The following is a 20,612-nucleotide window of genomic DNA, read 5'->3' on the forward strand; positions in this document are numbered from 1 at the left end:
CATTATTTATAATGGTTTGTGATACATACCAGTACCAACACCTGGCTGAACTCCAGCTCCTCCTATTCCTGAAAGTCAAAAATGACAAGGATTTAAGGGCACAAGTAAAAATCCACATGTTCACACGTTTCTATGCCAAAAAACGTGATCCCGATGTGATTTTAAACCAAGTAGCTTGCCTTTTATCATATGCATAATACAATTAAGCAATATTCTAAACAAAGTACATAAACAGCATACACCAAAAGAACAGTACAGACCTGAATGTTTGACTCCTACAGTATGGAGTCTGGTGGGTGTCTTAACTTACAAGGTTTATACTGTATATATGACATTAATATACAGTGCAGTACAGTATTCCAGCCCACTACTGCTGAGATCTGGGCATCCGGGGTTCGAATCTCAGCTGTGCTATCGGCCGTTGGGACATGATTGGCTAATATCAGAGAGTGGGATGACCGAAACCGAAACAGTCGAGCCATTGGGAGGTTTTGATGACCTTGGTGTGGGGGAACTTTAGTGGTCTGTACAGAGCCCTGACCTTAACCCCACTGAACACCTCATTGCCTGAATAAATGACTCTTGTGGAGGCTGTTATAGCTGCAAGAGGGGCAATTTCATATGAATGGCTTAAATATAGTGTATTATATGTATATATAATGGTGTATAATACATACCAGTACCAACACCTGGCTGAATTCCACCTCCAAAACCTGACAGAAAACAGAGGTTCAGGGTCAAATGTCAGTGTCCACCAGTTATTACTGAAGTCTAGACGTTAAAACATGCCAGTAATAAGCTGGTTTTGCACCTGGATAGACTCCGTATCCCCCATAACCTGCAAAAAAAGACGGTGTCATGCTGTAAAATTCTTCTACATGGCCAAAAGTTTGTGTGGATACGTGCTCTCATTATAATAGCTAAGAGGTGTTTCAAATATATGATATCAAATATATTACATAGACGAGTTTGGTGTGGAGGGACTCCATTCTGGTGGCCTTTACCGCAACCTAAGTGAACATTTTTTGGGTTAACTGGACCTAGCCTCTTCATCTAAAGGTGCCTGACCTCACAAAATCCACAGACACCCTACGCCTGGCATAATTGACCTAAAAATACACAACATGGCGAAAGGTTGGTGAACACATGACCATGTGTGTTTAGTGGACATACCATTCCAAAATCATGGGCGTTTTGGGAAGGCTTTTCACAAAATCTTGGTGCTGTCCATATACTTTCGGCCATACGGTTCACATTCCTTTTCAACTGTGTGGTTTTACTGTATTTGATATAATTGGTATATCGTTTAATAATTAAGGTCAACAGTTTACCATGACCTTACCCTACCGGGTGCTGGTTCAAGCCCCACATCTGCCAGGTCGCCACTTTTGGGCCCTTGCTTGCAATGTATGTGGTCATAATTGTAAGTCACTTTGGATAAAGTGTCTGCTAAATGCCGGAAATGTAAATATGGTGTCATTATTCAGTGACGGACTCTCGGTGAATAGTTATAAAGTCATTTTTAAGCAATACTATACCTCCAAGTCCTCCAGCGCCCAAGCCGCCACCTGCAAAGCTTCCATAACCTTGGAAAACACAGGAAGAGAAGAAAAAAAAAGCATTTAAAACCGGGATGTAGATCAGTCACCTATTTTCCTCGTGCTGCGCCTCCCACATCTCAAACCTGAGGTAAGAATTTGATTTGGCAGGCAACACCAAGCTCTCTTCTCAGACTGTAAATACCAGATGGGCCAGCTTATCCATGTGAGAGAGAGAGCGAAAGACTCTCGGACCCTTTGAATAATCTTCTTGGCTTGGGGAGAAAGAGGTTTTAAACTCATTGAATATTTATGTCAAGAGTGTGTTCACGTCCCACATGGAGACCGTGCGTTCTCTTCCCACATGGAAGCGCTACACAAATGGAGTCGTTCGCCAGGCTGCATTCTTACTTCGTGACAAAGAGCGAGCGGATGAGAGACGAAGCGAGATGAGCAGAAAACCTTTCGATTTGAATAGTTAGGAAGCGATAGACAGTGGGATCATGGGAAAAAATAGACAATGACAATGGGAAAAATGAATGATCTGCTATTAAAGCATTAACTTCTTCAGCAATTAGAGCTACAGTGGCTCGTCTGTTGGATCGGACCCCACGTGCATCAATGAGACTTGGCCACCAATGACCCTGTCTCCGGTTTACCACTGTTTCTTCCTTGGACCACTTTTGATAGATACTGACCACTGCAGACCTGGAACACCCCACAAGAGCTGCAGATTTGGAGATGCTCTGACCCAGTCGTCTAGCCATCACAATGTGGCCCTTGTCAGACTCGCTCAAATCCTCACGCTTGTTAATTTTTCCTGCTTCTAACATCAACTTTGAGGATAAACTCTTCAGATCAACTAATGTGGGCCCCTACTTAAACTATCACACGTTCAGAATATCCATCACTAGCGTAATATACAATTTAATCTCATCTAATCCATCAGATAAATCGAATCTTGGGATATGTGGAACGGGCGCGAGACAGGGCCGTCTGAAATGAGTTCATTTAGCACTGTGAAACACTCCCTTGGTTTCCCTGTGTCAGGCAGCAAGCCTCCTTCAAGCACCTCATGCATCGCGATTAGTCCGAACTAGTTACTCATGGGTCTGAAGCCAGGCCATGTGTGATTGGAATGTATTACTGGCTGCTTGCACCGTCTCGGTGGAGAAGTTTGGGTTCAACGGGGTTATCTGGACTAATTTAAAAAAGGGGGATAGGAGTGTGAGATAAAGATCCATGTGCTGAAAATGATATGCGGTCTAATTGCCTTCTAAGAGGAACTGTACGAGTACGACGATATTCTTACTGAAATTCCTCATCAGACTATTCTATACGTTACAAAATTGTATGTCTAAAAAAATATTTTGGTATGTGACTATAAGCAAGCAATAAATACATAAAGCTTTATGAGCTTTATGAATATATACAGTGCAGTTGTTCATATAAACTGAGTAAGATAGATAGATAGATAGATAGATAGATAGATAGATAGATAGATAGATAGATAGATAGATAGATAGATAGATAGATGATAGATAGACAGACAGACAGGCAGGCAGGCAGGCAGGCAGGATGGATGGATAGACAGACAGACAGACAGACAGACAGACAGACAGGGTGGATGTACTGTATAAACAGATAGACAGACAGACAGGATGGATGGATGAACAGACAAACAGACAGGATTGATGGATGGATAGATGGATAGACAGACAGACAGACAGGATGGATGGATGGATAGATAGACAGACAGACAGGGTGGATGGATGGATGGACAGACAGACAGACAAATAGACAGACAGACAGATAGATGAATAGATAATATATGGATAAATAGATTAGATGGATGTATGGATAGATAGACAGACAGACAGACAGACAGATTGAATGTATGTATGGATAGACAGACAGACAGGGTGGATGGATAGATGGACAGACAGCTAGACAGACAGACAGAATAGATAGATAGACTGACAGACAAACCAATAGATAGATTGGATGGATGTATGAATAGATAAATAGACAGACAGACGGAATGGATGGATGGATAAACAGACAGACAAGATAGATGGATGGATGCTAGACAGACAGACAGGATGGATGGATAGACAGACAGACAGACAGACAGAGAGAAGGGATGGATGGATAGACAGATGGATAGATAGATAGATCACCAGGTTCCCAGATCACACGTCACTGTTGGCCACTCTTTTGTGCCAACTAAAGCAAACTGTATTTATCTGAACCAGCATTATAATTAATTACAGTGTAAATTCAAACCATTACAACAGGTTCAAAAACTTTTGCTCATATGTGTATATACATACAGTGTATCACAAAAGTGAGTACACCCCTCACATTTCTGCAGATATTTAAGTATATCTTTTCATGGGACAACACTGACAAAATGACACTTTGACACAATGAAAAGTAGTCTGTGTGCAGCTTATATAACAGTGTAAATTTATTCTTCCCTCAAAATAACTCAATATACAGCCATTAATGTCTAAACCACCGGCAACAAAAGTGAGTACACCCCTAAGAGACTACACCCCTAAATGTCCAAATTGAGCACTGCTTGTCATTTTCCCTCCAAAATGTCATGTGATTTGTTAGTGTTACTAGGTCTCAGGTGTGCATAGGGAGCAGGTGTGTTCAATTTAGTAGTACAGCTCTCACACTCTCTCATACTGGTCACTGAAAGTTCCAACATGGCACCTCATGGCAAAGAACTCTCTGAGGATCTTAAAAGACGAATTGTTGCGCTACATGAAGATGGCCAAGGCTACAAGAAGATTGCCAACACCCTGAAACTGAGCTGCAGAACAGTGGCCAAGATCATCCAGCGTTTTTAAAGAGCAGGGTCCACTCAGAAAAGACCTCGCGTTGGTCGTCCAAAGAAGCTGAGTGCATGTGCTCAGCGTCACATCCAACTGCTGTCTTTGAAAGATAGGCGCAGGAGTGCTGTCAGCATTGCTGCAGAGATTGAAAAGGTGGGGGGTCAGCCTGTCAGTGCTCAGACCATACGCCGCACACTACATCAAATTGGTCTGCATGGCTGTCACCCCAGAAGGAAGCCTCTTCTGAAGTCTCTACACAAGAAAGCCCGCAAACAGTTTGCTGAAGACATGTCAACAAAGGACATGGATTACTGGAACCATGTCCTATGGTCTGATGAGACCAAGATTAATTTGTTTGGTTCAGATGGTCTCAAGCATGTGTGGCGGCAATCAGGTGAGGAGTACAAAGATAAGTGTGTCATGCCTACAGTCAAGCATGGTGGTGGGAATGCCATGGTCTGGGGCTGCATGAGTGCAGCAGGTGTTGGGGAGTTACATTTCATTGAGGGACACATGAACTCCAATATGTACTGTGAAATACTGAAGCAGAACATGATCCCCTCCCTGGGTGAACTGGGTCGCAGGGCAGTGTTCCAGCATGATAATGACCCCAAACACACCTCTAAGACGACCACTGCTTTATTGAAGAGGCTGAGGGTAAAGGTGATGGACTGGCCAAGCATGTCTCCAGACCTAAACCCAATAGAACATCTTTGGGGCATCCTCAAGCGGAAGGTGGAGGAGCGCAAAGTCTCGAATATCCGCCAGCTCCGTGATGTCGTCATGGAAGAGTGGAAAAGCATTCCAGTGGCAACCTGTGAAGCTCTGGTAAACTCCATGCCCAGGAGAGTTAAGGCAGTTCTGGGAAATAATGGTGGCCACACAAAATATTGACACTTCAGGAACTTTCACTAAGGGGTGTACTCACTTTTGTTGCCGGTGGTTTAGACATTAATGGCTGTATATTGAGTTATTTTGAGGGAAGAATAAATTTACACTGTTATATAAGCTGCACACAGACTACTTTTCATTGTGTCAAAGTGTCATTTTGTCAGTGTTGTCCCATGAAAAGATATACTTAAATATCTGCAGAAATGTGAGGGGTGTACTCACTTTTGTGATACACTGTATATATACTGAGACTGTGCTGGAATAACAGTGCTGCACTGACTCTAGAGCAGCTTGTACAGACATAAAACTAGTGCACATCTGTACTCATTTTGACACGCACCCCACCCAATACACACATTACTCAACAAATTGCACATTTATGTATTTATTCTGGCTGAGATCTCAGCATTGCTTTCACACCTCATCAGCCATTATGTTACTAAAAAACACAACGAAATACAACAAAAACGTTCCTTAGTTTCAGAAATGTAACATCTATAAAAGTAAAAATTACTAATACATGTGGGACCTAGTTAACACTCCTCAGTAGATACACTATATATACACTATACACTGATTTAGCCAGGAGTAAACAAATCTGACACGATTTGACAAGTTTGGTGAAAAATAACTCAACTGAGATGGATTGAAACTTGTCCAACCACGCTCTTCTGACTAAACAGGCACAAATTCCCAAAGACAGTCCAAAATACTGTGGAAACCTGTCTAGAACGTTCATTTATTGTCTGTTTTACCACCACTGTATCCTATTTAGGGTTGAGGTGGGTACGATTTACAGGCGAAAGGCAGGAAACACCTGGACAGGTCGCCAGTCCATCACAGGGCAAACATACACACACACACACACACACACACACTCATACCTGTGAGAGGAAACCCACACTGATACAGGGAGAGCATACAAACTGTACACAGAAAGGACCCAGACCACTCCACCTGGGAATCGAACCCAGGACCTTCTTGCTATGAGGCGACAGTGCTAGCCACCAAGCAACCGTACCTGCCGTACCCCTGCCTAAAACAATAGAGGCTGTTATACCTTTAAAAGCCAGAGGGAGTGGAGCAACTCCATATTAATGCTGATGGATTTTGGAATGGGGTGTCCAGCAAGCTCATGGTCAGGTGTCCACATACTTTTGGCCATATAGTGTACTATTGGAAAATGTGCATTTTTGAAATATTATTGACCATGTGAATTGGTACACTACATGGCCAAAAGTATGTAGACACCTGACCATGAGCTTGTTGAACATCCCATTCCAAAATCCATGGAATCCAAGCATTAACATGGAGATGCTCCACTCCTTCCGACCTTCTAAGGTGTAGTCTAACAAGCTCATGGCCAGGTGTCCACATACTTTTGGTCATGTAGTGTACCACTGAAAAATAGAGTCTCTCATATTATTGACTAAGTGAACCCAGAGTGAACCCATTCTCATAGACAGTGACCATTGGAGTCTTCCCATTGGTTCCTATTAGTCTACTAAATGATGGGACTGTGGGAATTTTTGCCTCATGTGAGGTCAGGTACTGATGTTGGACCTGAAGACCTGTCTAGCAGTTGATGCTCAATAGCATTGAGGTCAGAACTCAACTTATCAAACCATATTTTTATGACATGGATGAGCAATTGGTGTGGAAGAACTTGACTGGCCTGCACAGAGTCCTGACCTCAACCTGATAGAACACCTTTGGGATGAATTAGAGTGGAGACTGTGAGCCAGGCCTTCTTGCTTCTCGTCCAACATCAGTGTCTGACCTCACAAATGCGCTTCTGGAAGAATAGAATGGTCAACACACTCCTAAACCTTGTGCAAAGCCTTCCCAGAAGAGTTGAAGCTGTTATAGCTGCAAAGGGTGGGCCGACATCGTATTAAACCCTATGGATTAAGAATGGCACGTCACTCAAGTTCATGTGCATGTGAAGGCAGAAGAGCGAATACTTTTGGCAGTATGGTGTCAGGATGGTCACAATGTTTGTATTTTATTGCTGGGAAAGTTGCACAGTCTTACCAAACTAAGCATAAAATACAGTGCAGTCCATTGATTTATCGGTCTTCACGGCAAACCAAACACTCTACAAACGGAATGGTTATAAATCATGGATTCTGATGAAAAGGTATCCGCCACGATTAGTGAGAATATCATCATATCACATCTTTGGACAGGCCCATCAATCCAGCAACAAACCCGAAGACCCAAGAACCAGGATCAAACAATGACTGAAGCTCGGCCAGTGCACCAAGTCTGGTTCCGTATGCTGGCTCTGAGAGACGTATGGTTTCACACGAAGTGTAACTATTCAGTCATGGATTTATTTTCCAGACCATTTAAGGTGCAGCTTAGATACGTATTACATACTGTGTGTAGTAGATGCAGCAGGATTTGGAAATACACCACTGTGTGTCTGTGTTGTTTTCCCAAAACTTAGCAGGAGATGGAGCAGACTACGGGCGTCCAGCGTCCAACCGGCGCGGCCAACGTCAACATTCAGACCTGGACCTGGAGAGACGCTCCGGCTTTCAGACCTGAGGAGTCTGGGTAACGTAATCCTCAGTACAAATACACCTCATACTGAGGGAATGGGATGTGAAAGCTTTCGTCTGACCATGTTTAACCATGTTTATGGACGTACGTTACACCTCGGATAAGTTCTGCCAATTGTAGCAGTCTGGATCAAGTCTGGATCGTTCACTGATATGCTTTAATTCTCATTATCCTATAAAAAAAAGCTACATTTAAGGACCTTGGTGGAACCATTTCTATGTATTTTAGAAACACATTGAAGATATACACTACATGGCCACCTGATCATGGGTTTGTTGAACATATGACTTGTTTGTGACTTGTTCTGGGTGGAGGATCAAGGCGAGCAAGACTTAAGGGATGTGTGATGAGTTCTCTAAGGTAGCTTGGAGCTGGCGACCATCAGTGACTTAAACTGAACTTGGGCGGCTACAGACAGCCAGTGAAGAGAACGCAGCAGCGGGGTGATGTAGGAGCGTTTAGGTCGGTTGAAAACCAGGAGTTGCAGGGGTTTCATAGTGGACATGGTAATCCAGCCAAGAGATTACAAGTGGGCGAGAATCTGAGTGGCTTCCATGGAGAACGAACGAATGGACGAATCTTCTTGATGTCATAGAGGAGGAACCGGCACGATCTTGTCATGTTGGCTACATGAGGAGAGAAGGTCAGCTGGTCATCAAGAGAGACGACTAGGTCTTGGGTTGGAGATTGATCTCCAGGAATAAGTATCAGCTCTGTCTTGCTGGGATTCAATTCATCCATAGTGAGATATCTCGCAGACATACTGAGACTATCATCTGCATAGGAGTAGTAAGAGAAGCCTGGGAGGATATGACCTTATCGAGAGAGCGAGTGTAGGTTGAGAATAGAAGAGGGCCAAGTACAGAGCCCTGGGGAACACCAGTTGAAAGAGTGCATATATGCATATAGAGAGGATATAGATCCACCCCTTCCAGGCAGAAGGCCATCCAATGCCATGCTGAACCAGTTATACCAAGGTTGGAAAAGAGTGGACAAGAGAATACTATGATTCATTGTGTCAAAGACCGCAGAGATCAAGAATAATGAGGACCGATGACCATATTCAGTGACACATACGATGAACCCTGTCATCCCAGGATGATTTCCTGACACTCCAAAGAGCGTCCTCCCGAAAGGTGACTGTGAAGGATAGTCCACTTGACTCCTTGGCCTTTATATTACTGTAAATTCAAAACAGAAACATTCAACTAGTGGTTTTAGACTTTTGGCTCCCTTTGTACGTCGCCTGGAGAGATAAGCATTGCAGGTAGAGGGAGCCAAAGATGCAGAACTGTGTTGCAACCCTCTCTCTCTCTCTCTCTCTCGCTCTCACTCTAGCAGCTGGGAATGCTAAAGGATTTAATTTAAGAGAACAGAGAATTCCATGGCACGAGTCCACGTAACTGACGGCAGCTACAGCAGACCGACTACAGGGTTCTGGAATCCGATGGCACGCCTCTCTCTCAGATTGCGATCATTTTCATTACCCTTAGCATGCCAGAGCAAAAAATACCAACAAAAACACACACGACTCGCCTCTTTTAGCAGTTCGATCAATGATATATTCACTAAATGTCTCCTTTGCCGGAAAAAGCACCCAAAGGGTGTCATTATTCAATAAACAAAGCTGGGGGCTCGGATACTGAATTATGCCCTTCTGCCTTGCCAAATATGGCAAGCAAAGGGGGAATGGAGGCGCAGAATAAGACGATTGACAAGTCAGTTCCTCTTAAGTGACAATCTGGGCTTTGCAGGTGGGGAGTTTAATCTGTAAACAAAGCTGGGGGGCTTGGATACTGAATTATGCCCTTCTGCCTTGCCAAATATGGCCAGCAAAGCAGGCATGAAGGCACAGATTACAAAGATTGACAAGTCAGTTCCTCTTAAGTGACAATCTGCGCTTTGTTGAGTGTTAATTCGCTCCAGGTGGAAGTGTTTCTTATTATCACAGTTTATTCCCCATAGATTTGCCAGCTCCTCTGTTGGCAACCTGCTTTTCACTTGGTCCGGGGCCACTTTTATCTTTTCCTGGAAACTCAGCCAGGGCGACATGAGGGAACCGTTCTGGATGAACATTCAGAGGTGAGGTGACGGCCCTTTTCTGGGGTTTAATCTATCAACAAAGCTGGGGGGTTGGGATACTGAATTATGCCCTTCTGCCTTGCCATATATGGCTAACAAAGCGGGCATGGAGGCACAGAATAAGAGGATTGACAAGTCAGTTCCTTTTAAGTGACAATCTGCGCTTTGTTGAGTGTTAATTCGCTCCAGGTGGAAGTGTTTCTTATTATGGCAGTTTATTCCTTATAGATTGCCAGCTCCTCTGTTGGCAACCTGCTTTTCTGGGGCCACTTTTATCTTTATCTGGAAACTCATCCCTGAACAATTAGAGGTGACGTGACAGCCCTTTTCTGGAGTTTAATCTATAAACAAAGCTGGGGGGCTAGAATACTAAATTATGCCCTTCTGCCTTGCCATATATGGCTAGCAAAGGGGGCATGGAGGTGCAGATCACGAGGATTGACAAGTCAGTTCCTGTGACAATCTGCGCTTTGTTGAGTGTTAATTCGCTCCAGGTGGAAGTGTTTCTTATTATGACAGTTTATTCCTTAAAGATTTGCCAGCTCCTACATTGGCAACCTGCTTTTCTCTTGATCCGGGGCCACTTTAATCTTTTTTTGGAAATTCAGCCAGTGGTATTTACGGGCGACATGAGGGAACCGTTCTGGATGAACGATCAGAGGTGACGTGACGGCCCCTTTTCTGGAGTGCGCCCACATTTGGACCTACGCTGGACTCATCCTGTGCCAGTTAGTGGGGCGGAGTGCCGGTTATACATTGCCGTCCTCGGCTTGTATAATTATCCACCCATAGTCGTTACTGTTGCTGTCCTAAAACTTGCTCCCCTTTTTGTGTTCCCGTGATGTTTCCTGTATTCCGTTGCCAGTCCCCCAGTTTAAACCGGGCTCGGATCAAAGACGGACTAAACTGGTGCAGCTGTTTGGCTCACTTAGGTCCTCCACTTCCACAGTCATCATGAAGAATTAGTTTCTGCTGCAAGGTACAGTGAACATCACCATGCTAAAAGGGTGTTCTGCTAATCTGCTACGTATCCCCACTTTCCCCCCATAATTCCAAGCCTCGCTGCGAGAATGGTTCCCATTTGCGAGCATCTGGTAAACGATTCAGCGTACTTAGTTGCATTAGAACAACGGCACCAGACCAGCATCGCTCCTGTGACATCTCATGGAGTCTGACACAACACTCTTCACCCCCGCTGAGCTTCCCAACGTTTTAGGGCCTCTTTGCAGTCCTTGGCAATTACTAGCCGGTACCGAAGCCAGGGTTGTGCTTCATCGGAAGATCTTCGGGGACCTTCGGAATGCCGTGTGGATTCGTTGTTTATAAGAAAGCACAGAAGTGCGTCTGGATGTGAGAAAGAATTACAATCGTGTTGCCAGCGTTGGGCTGGATGCTAGTTAGCAAAGCTGTTTGGCAAAAACATCGATTACACTGGAAACAGCGTAACTATTGTCTAACAAAGTCAGTTCTGCTACGTGTAAATACAAATACCATTTCCTAAATAGTTGGGACATTATGAAAAATGCAATAAAAGCAAGAATCTGTCAGTTGTTTATATATATGGAGCAGCATATGGATGTTACTCCAAAACGTGGGCAGCAACTCAGCACTGTGTACGGAGAGACACACCCTGACAGCACTCTTTTCTGTGCAGGCGCCATTAATCAACCAGCAGAGGTCACAATCGCACCAGTCTGAGAGAGAGTCCTCACCCGGCTTATTCCCGTCCCTATCTGAACAACAGGCCAATCGTTGTTCATGTAGCCGCTCAGCCTAGCCGACAGGCAGAGCTGAGATTCCCAAAGTCTTCACTCACCAATACATTCAAAAAGAGTTGGGACAGAGCCAATTGAATTGCATCTTAAATTTGATGCTCAAAAAATATTCAAAAAGAGTTGGGACAGAGCAATGTTCACTACTGTGGTCACTGTTTTCTGATTCTTGTCTTTACGATGCTACATTTGTTTTCAATAGGAGAAAGATTAGGACTGCAGGCAGGCCAGTCCAGCACTCACACTCTGTTTCTCCGAAGCTACACTGTTGTAGAGCATCCAGAATGAGGCCTGGCACTGTCTTGCCATTTTAACTCTGAATCATTCTCAAAAAACTCATTCAAAAAGAGTTGGGACAGAGCAATGTTCACTACTGTGGTCGCCATTGTCTGGCTCTCATCTTCATGATGCTACATTTGTTTTCAATAGGAGAAAGATTAGGACTGCAGGCAGGCCAGTCTAGCACTCACACTCCGTGTCTCCGAAGCTACACTGTTGTAGAGCATCCAGAATGAGGTCTGGCATTGTTTTGCTAAAATAACTATAGACTTCCCGGGAATCAATACGTCACTGGAAAGATTTTTAACAATAACATTAAGTCCAACAATAACCAATAATAGTTAACACTATTATTACTTTAAAATATGGTGGTGGTAGCTTTTTACAGCAGGAATTAGCAATCTGTTCAGGAATAATGGGGACATTATTGGTGCAAATTACAGTCTTCTATGTCAAATTGGAAAGAAATTTAGTTGGCAGCACGGGCTGGAAGTGACTCAGTAAGGTCCTGGTAGGTCGTCACAGGTATCTGGGGCCATGCTGACTGCAGTGCATCACACAGCTGCTAGAGGGGGCGTGGGGGGGCATCCATAGAAAGAACACGACTATCAAGGTGGTCCCACAGATGCTCAATGGGGTTCAAGTCTGGGTCTGGGGGCCAGGGTAGCACTTGGAAGTCTCGGTCAGGCTGTTCCAACCAATGTGGGACATTTCTAGCCGGAGCTGGAAGATCCCATCTGCCCCAGGGAGGACATTCAGCATGTATGGGTGTACAGGCTCTGCCGGGGTGGATTCATACCCAAATGGGTTGAGAGTGTCTTCCAACAAACCAGCTGCAGCCATCAGTTCTCAAACCCAGAACGATTTCCTCTGAGCTCGTTCACGATTTGTTTACACAGGTTTACAACCCAAACTACAGGCTGAAATGTCAGCTCCTTTAGGGAGTCGTTTCTTATCCTGTTCCAAATCTATAGGCACACCCAGCCCGTATCACCCCGTCCGGAATTACGTACCGCACGCACCGACCTGCGGCACGCTGGCATAGGGCAGGGTGTGGCCGCGAATACCTGCTCCTCCAGGGAAGACATAACGCAAATCATGCATCGAAACGCGTCAATAACGCTGCCAACACGGCGATATGTTGGGTTGTGAAACACGTCCAGATGGTCCGCACATGCTTCCAGTTTCTGTAAGCTAAATAATCCTCTGACATTTCAGACTGGAGGAATGATATGGCTAATAAACAGAGCTCATAACATCTTTCTCCCTGGATCATCATCAGCGTAAAACTAGGACTATGCTAAGCATTCTTCATGAGGATACGCTATATGGCCAAATGTATGAAGACACCACTTTTAATGACTTCTTGTGTTTCCACGAAACCCTCGCCTTAAAGGTGTAACAGTTTGGGCACAAACACATTATTTTTGCTATTTTATTCATCAATCTTTCTTTGGTTCTTTCTTTGGTTCTTTCTTTCTTTGGTTCTTTCTATTGTTCTTTCTTTGGTTCTTTCTTTCTTTGGTTCTTTTTTGGCTTTTTCTTTCTTGGGCTTTTTCGCTCTTTCTTTGGTTCTTTCTTTCTTTCTTTCTTTCTTTCTTTCTTTCTTTCTTTCTTTCTTTCTTTCTTTCTTTCTTTCTTTCTTTCTTTCTTTCTTGGTTCTTTCTACTGTTCTGTCTTTGGTTCTTTCTTTCTTAGTTTTTTTCTATTGTTCCTTCTTTGGTTCTTTCTTTCTTTGGTTCTTTCTTTCTATTGTTCTTTTTTTTTTTAAACTCTTTCTATCTTTGGTTCTTTCTTTGGTTCTTTCTTTCTTTGGTTCTTTCTTTGGCTCTTTCTATTGTTCTATCATTGGTTCTTTCTTTGGTTCTTTCTTTGGTTCTTTCTTCGGTTCTTCCTTTCTTTTGTTCTTTCTTTGGCTCTTTCTATTGTTTGTTCTTTGGTTCTTTCTATTGTTCTTTCTTTGGTTCTTTCTACTGTGCTTTCTTTGGGTCTTTCTTTCTTTGGTTCTATCTATTGTTTTTTCTTGGGTTCTTTCTTTCTTTCTTTGGTTCTTTCTTTGGCTCTTTCTTTGGTTCTTTCTTACTTTGGTTCTTTCTATTGTTCTTTCTTTGGTTCTTTCTTTCTATTTTTTGTTCTTTGGTTCTTTATTTGGTTCTTCCATTCTGTTGTTCATTGTTGGTTCTTTCTTTGGCTCTTTCTTTCTTTGGTTCTTTCTTTCTTTGGTTCTATCTTTCTTTGGTTCTTCCTATTGTTCTTTCTTTGGCTCTTTTTTTCTTTGGTTCTTTCTATTGTTCTTTCTTTGGTTCTTTCTATTGTTATTTCTTTGGTTCTTTCTTTGGTTCTTTCTTTCTATTGTTTGTTCTTTGGTTCTTTCTTTGGTTCAGTAAGCAAATAGGATTGCTTGTAGTCCTTGGTAGAAATTAAACTATGACTATGCTAAGCATTCTTCATAAGAATGCACAACCACACAACCACTTCTAATTACTGAGATCAGGTGTTTCCGCCACGCCTACGCCTTAAAGGTGTAAAGATTTTGGGCAGTTTGGGAAGCCTTTGGGATGAATTGGAACGTTGCTTGTGAGCCAGGACTTCTCATCCAGTTTTAGTACTCATTTATCCAAAATCCTTCAAAGAAAAGCCAGTTTTAAATGAATGCCTATTGTTTTACAATGAGCCAACAAGCCGAGGATCAGGTGTCCACATACTTTCGACCCTAAACTTTATTTAATGGCCAAAAGTATCCAATTAAAAGTGACGTCCAGTCAAATCAGTTCAATTCCTAATACAAACAAGGACAAACTGTACATATTTTAGTTTAAACCTGAGATACTTATCAGGTTAATTCATTGGGTTGTTTAGATTTTTGTCGAGCGTCCGTTATCAGACGTTACCATATAAGGTCTGATGTATTTTATGACCTAAAAAGAACAAGCAGACACTGAATATTCCCAAACTATTGTTCTTTTTTTTTTTTTAAGATAAATGTCAAAACATGATTTCGAGCAGTTTGTGTCCAGGAAAAGTGGGAAATGAGTTATGCTCTACAAGTAGCACAATTTTAGATGATCAGAACTTGGACGTTGAATTAAATCAACAATGTTAAAAATAGATGCTTCCAAGTTTGTACACTGATCAGCCATAACATTAAAACCACCTCCTTGTTTCTACACTTACTGTCCAGCTCCACTTACCATATAGGAGCACTTTGTAGTTCTACAATTACTGACTGTCTGAGTCTGGGTGCACTGATTCATTTAAAAGAGCACTTGCAAAGGTCTGGCTTACAATAGTGTTCAATGGGGTGTTTATTGTGTTCAGTACTGTGTGTAGGCCAATAATGTTCTTTCACACCAAACCTGTCAAACCCAACTTGATGGACATTGCTTTGAGCACAGAGACAGACGTGCTAGAACATTAGAAGCATAAAAATATTGTATATCATTCATTTTAAACACTTGTTAGCAATACATGTGGCCTAAACACCTTAAATTAGATGGGCTGACAACATGTTTGTGGCCGAATAGTGTTTACTGCTACAATTATTTAATTATATTTAAGGTTCTGTAAAAATAAAAGCTCGTCTAAATAAAATAATTCCTTCCTTCAGATTAACGACAATAAAGAAACTGTGCAGGACCACGCCAAGGAATAAGTAGGAGGTTTTCCTTGTCACTGTGGAGACTGAAATGTAGTCATTATTCACAACCAGAGGCCAGAAACGAGCGACTCGGGGACAGGTCTGAGCGGCTAATGAGAAGCACATGTGCTTCATGAGACACTGCCATTCCTCCCAGCTCATCTGCCTGGACTACTCCTTACGCATCTCAAAATCTCCAAAAATTTTCCACTGTTGCAGGAAAAAGTTTGTGAACCTTGATTTTCCTAATGATGTGAACTGCTGAATCAAGTCATAATAAACACAAATCCAATTCAATAAAGGTTTCAACAATGAGGAATCAGCCAGCAATGATGTGCACATTCTTTAGCTGTATTTAATTGGAACCAGTTCAGTGAATGGATTTAATGTGCTAATTAATTAACTTTGTTTAATTTATATTTTACAATATGAAAATTGTCTTATAATAATAATAATAATAATAATAATAATATATTATTATATAATAAACTATAATAATATAATCAATAATAATATACTGTATATTATAATAATCAAATGCTTTTATGTTGACATTTTTATAATATAATATAGTTTTATATAATAACAATATAATTAATAATAATATATTATAATAATAAAATGCTTTTGTTAAAATTTTTATGTTATTATATAACAATAATATAATGTATAATGACATATACTGTAATATAATTTATTATTACATAATAACAATATAATTAATAATAATATATTATAATAATAAAATGTTTTTGTTAAAATTTTTATAATGTTATTATATAATAATAATATAATGTATAATAATATATAATATAATTTATTATTATATAATAATAATATATAATAATAATAATATATTATAATAATAAAATGCTTTAATGTTGACATTTTATAATACATTATGCTATTATATAATAATAATATAATTAATAATAATATATTGTGATAATAAAATGCTTATGTTAACATTTGTATAATATAATATGTTATTATATAATAATAATATAATGTATAATGATATATAATATATTTATTATTATATAGTAACAATATAATAATAATATAATTAATAATATATTATAATAATAAAATGCTTTTATGTTGACATTATTATAATATAATATATTATTATATAATAACAATTTCATTAATAATAATATATTGTAATAATAATATAATTAATAATAATATATTGTAATAATAAAATGCTTTTATGTTGACTTTTTATAATAATATAATATAGTATTATATAATAATATAATGTATAATAATAATAATAATAATAATAATAATAATAATAATAATTGAGAGGCATTTTAGAAGATTGAATAGAAAATAGCTTATTTAGACATTAATAAAACTTGATGCTACCACGACCATTCTTCACTATAAGGATGGTATTAGCCGGGTGATGTGCACTACCCATTTTCCATCATTCTAATCGCACCAAAATCCTTTACCTCATGTTTACAGTCATTTACACGCCATTTAGCAACATCCAAGCAGGCTGTCAAGAGCCTTTTATTCAAAAGTGGCGTCTTGCCATTCTTGATTAATGGAGTGTTTAAGAGATGGCTGTCTATCCAACAGGTTCTCTAATTGGAAAGAAAGACTTTTGGAGTGACCATTCCGTTCTTTCTTACTCCCATTCCTAGGTCATTCTTACAGCTAAGTCTTAAATATGATTGTGCCTTCCTGAGCGTCTTCCATTTTTAAATAATTGAGGCTTTTTTGGTGCTTTTATGTAAATTGTGGGCCTTTATAGTCCCATGTGTGTACCTCTCCAAACTCTGTCACTAAATCACAATAAAGTGTAAAAAAAAAAAAAAAGTCTGAAGTGAGCAGTCATTGGGCTGGAACAAGCCCTGTTAACCCTGTCTGCTTTGCCAACACGTATCTGGGTTGTTAGATGAAATCAGTGTTGTTTTAGGAAATTAGTTAATGGCTGAACACTGTGACAGCATTAACATGCATTGAATTAAGTAGGAGAGCAAAAATATTTACTCTGCGGTGTCGAAGCGGAGTCCGGTCGCACACCTCAGAGATGAAGTTTCCACTTATTGTACGGCATTAATCTAACAACGTAATCAGCGTGGTGGCTCTATTGTTTAAGTAGTGTTGACATGAAAAAATACTTCTTTTGGCTCCGAAATATCGGGTCTCCTTTCCCAGAGTCTGAGAACAGGCACGATTTCTTCTATGTGAAAGGATTTGGAAGTTCCTGCCAAGCCAGCAAGGTCAAAGACTATGAAAACATAATGAGTGGGACTACACAAGGACAAAGAAATTCAACAATGCTAATGGACTTTTTAGCCGACTGAACACTTTATGAATGAAGAGTGTGGAGTGCAGGCCAGGCGTCTTCCATCAACACCAGTGCCTGACCTCGCAAATGATCTTCTGACTCAATGAGCACAAATACTGTAAAACGTTACGTAAAGCCTGTCCAAAAGAGTGGAGGCTCTAATAGTCACACAGGGGAGGAGGGTTACGTAATACTGCCCATGGTTTTGAAATGGAATGTTTGACAAGCATATGGTCACATGACCATAGAGTATTTATTAGAAGAATCTAATGACATACTGTGTCCACATACTTTTGACCAAGCTTATGGTCACATGATCATAAAGCACTTACTAGATTAATTGAATGAGCACATACTGTGTCCACATACTTTTGACCAAGCGTATGGTCACATGGCCACGGAGTACTTATTAGAGGAACTAAACAAGCACATACTGCGTCCACATACTTTTGATCGAGCTTATGGTCACATGGCCACAGAGTACATAATAGATTAACTGAATGAGCACATACTGCGTCCACATACTTTTGACCGAGCTTATGGCAACAGAGTACATAATAGATTAACTGAATGAGCACATACTGCGTCCACATACTTTTGACCGAGCTCATGGTCACATGGCCACAGAGTACATAATAGATTAACTGAATGAGCACATACTGCGTCCACATACTTTTGACCGAGCTCATGGTCACATGGCCACAGAGTACATAATAGATTAACTGAATGAGCACATACTGCTTCCACATACATTTGACTAAGCGTATGGTCACATGACCATAGAGTATTTATTAAAAGAATCTAGTGAGCACATACTTCGTCCACATACTTTTGACCAAGCGTATGGTCACATGGCCACAGAGTACATAATAGATTAACTGAATGAGCACATACTTCGTCCACATACTTTTGACCAAGCGTATGGTCACATGGCCACAGAGTACATAATAGATTAACTGAATGAGCACATACTGCGTCCACATACTTTTGACCGAGCTTATGGTCACATGGCCACAGAGTACATAATAGATTAACTGAATGAGCACATACTGCGTCCACATACTTTTGACCGAGCTTATGGTCACATGGCCACAGAGTACATAATAGATTAACTGAATGAGCACATACTGCGTCCACATACTTTTGACCGAGCTTATGGTCACATGGCCACAGAGTACATAATAGATTAACTGAATGAGCACATACTGCGTCCACATACATTTGACTAAGCGTATGGTCACATGACCATAGAGTATTTGTTAAAAGAATCTAATGAGCACATACTGTGTCCACATACTTGTGACCGAGCTTATGGTCACATGACCATACAGTACTTATTAGATAAACTGGATGAGCACATACTGCGTCCACATACTTGTGACTATGCTTATGGTCACATGACCATAATACACAAGAATGGTGATGGTTTTAAATTGGAGTGTTTGACAAGCTTATGGTCACATGACCATAAAGTACTTATTAGAGAAACTGAATGGGCACATACTGTTGACCAAGGTTATGGTCACATGACCATAATACACAAAAATGGTCATGGTTTTAAAATGGAATGTTTGACAAGCATATGGTCACATGACCATACAGCACTTATCAGAGGAATCTAATGAGCACATATTTGTCCACATACTTTTGACCATGCTTATGGTCACATGACCATAATGCACAAGAATGGTGATGGTTGGAATTGGAGTGTTTGACAAGCTTATGGTCGCATGTCTACATATTTTGATCATAGAGTGTTGTAGCAAAAAAGTTCTATATAATATCATAACAGTAAATACTTACTACTTTACTACTGACTTGACTCAGACTTGCTGTAAAGTCAAATTTACAGCATCAATTGTACAATATTTGGTCTTTGACCTTTAGTAGGATTTAAAAATCTTGTTGTAATTTGCTTACCTGGTTTTGCAGGCCTTCCACCAGCGCCTGTAAAAAATAAAGAATACAGATGTTCTATATCCGTTTTGCTGGCCAGTAAACAGAAGAACTAAACAAGGCTAAAGCCTTTCAGCCAATGAAAACATGATCAATTTCTCAACAATATGCAAAACTGAAGAGGTAACAAAGTAAATAGTGTGAGGACTGTGCTAGGACAGTATTGCGTTTGAGCACAGCAAGTCAGCTACTCAATCCACCAGTGTATATATCAATATAGTGACTATATTGCTTTGGAATATTTAATAAGGCTATAGTCTGAGAATATGAGGTATCATATTACCTAGTCCTTGACCTCCTGCGCCGATTCCAGTTCCGAGACCAAACCCACCAGTGCCGAGGCCTCCAGCACCAGGTCCGTATCCACCTACTGTTGGACAAAGATGATTAATCTCTGTGTTGTCTTTATGATTAAGGTTGCACCAAGATTTAGGTTAAACGATGCTAACAGTTTGGTATGAATTAAAATGTGGATTGCAAGCTGGTCCTCCAACACCGATGCCTGACCTCACATACACCGACCAGGCATAACATTATGACCACCTTTTTAATATTGTGTTGGTCCCCCTTTTGCAGCCCCATACACAATAAAATGTCAGCCTTCGCTCCCCACGTGCATCAATGAGCCTTGGTCGCCCATGACCCTGTCGGCGGTTTACCACTGTTCCTTCCTTGGACCACTTTTGATACAAACTGACCACTGCAGACTGGGAACGACCCACAAGAGCTGCAGTTTTG

At 40.8% G+C, this 20,612-nt stretch overlaps 1 protein-coding gene across 10 annotated transcripts in view; it reads right to left on the bottom strand.

Annotated features, from left to right (window-relative positions):
* Positions 1 to 20,612, bottom strand: part of elna (elastin a) — an 87,835-nt gene that overhangs the window by 41,665 nt on the left and 25,558 nt on the right. For all 10 annotated transcript variants that reach the window (XR_010007525.1, XM_062987473.1, XM_062987469.1 and 7 more), the window contains exons 4-9: positions 20,158 to 20,244; positions 19,839 to 19,865; positions 1,539 to 1,586; positions 812 to 838; positions 678 to 713; positions 30 to 68 (exon numbers count right to left, since the gene is read on the bottom strand). Coding sequence is in view for 9 of the 10 variants with exons in the window: in XM_062987473.1 (XP_062843543.1) it covers positions 30 to 68; positions 678 to 713; positions 812 to 838; positions 1,539 to 1,586; positions 19,839 to 19,865; positions 20,158 to 20,244 (264 nt within the window). In the remaining variant the exon portion in view is untranslated. The remainder of the gene's footprint in view (positions 1 to 29; positions 69 to 677; positions 714 to 811; positions 839 to 1,538; positions 1,587 to 19,838; positions 19,866 to 20,157; positions 20,245 to 20,612) is intronic.

Source organism: Trichomycterus rosablanca, chromosome 25 (genome assembly GCF_030014385.1).
Source record: "Trichomycterus rosablanca isolate fTriRos1 chromosome 25, fTriRos1.hap1, whole genome shotgun sequence".
In the NCBI taxonomy this organism is placed as follows: Eukaryota; Metazoa; Chordata; class Actinopteri; order Siluriformes; family Trichomycteridae; genus Trichomycterus; species Trichomycterus rosablanca.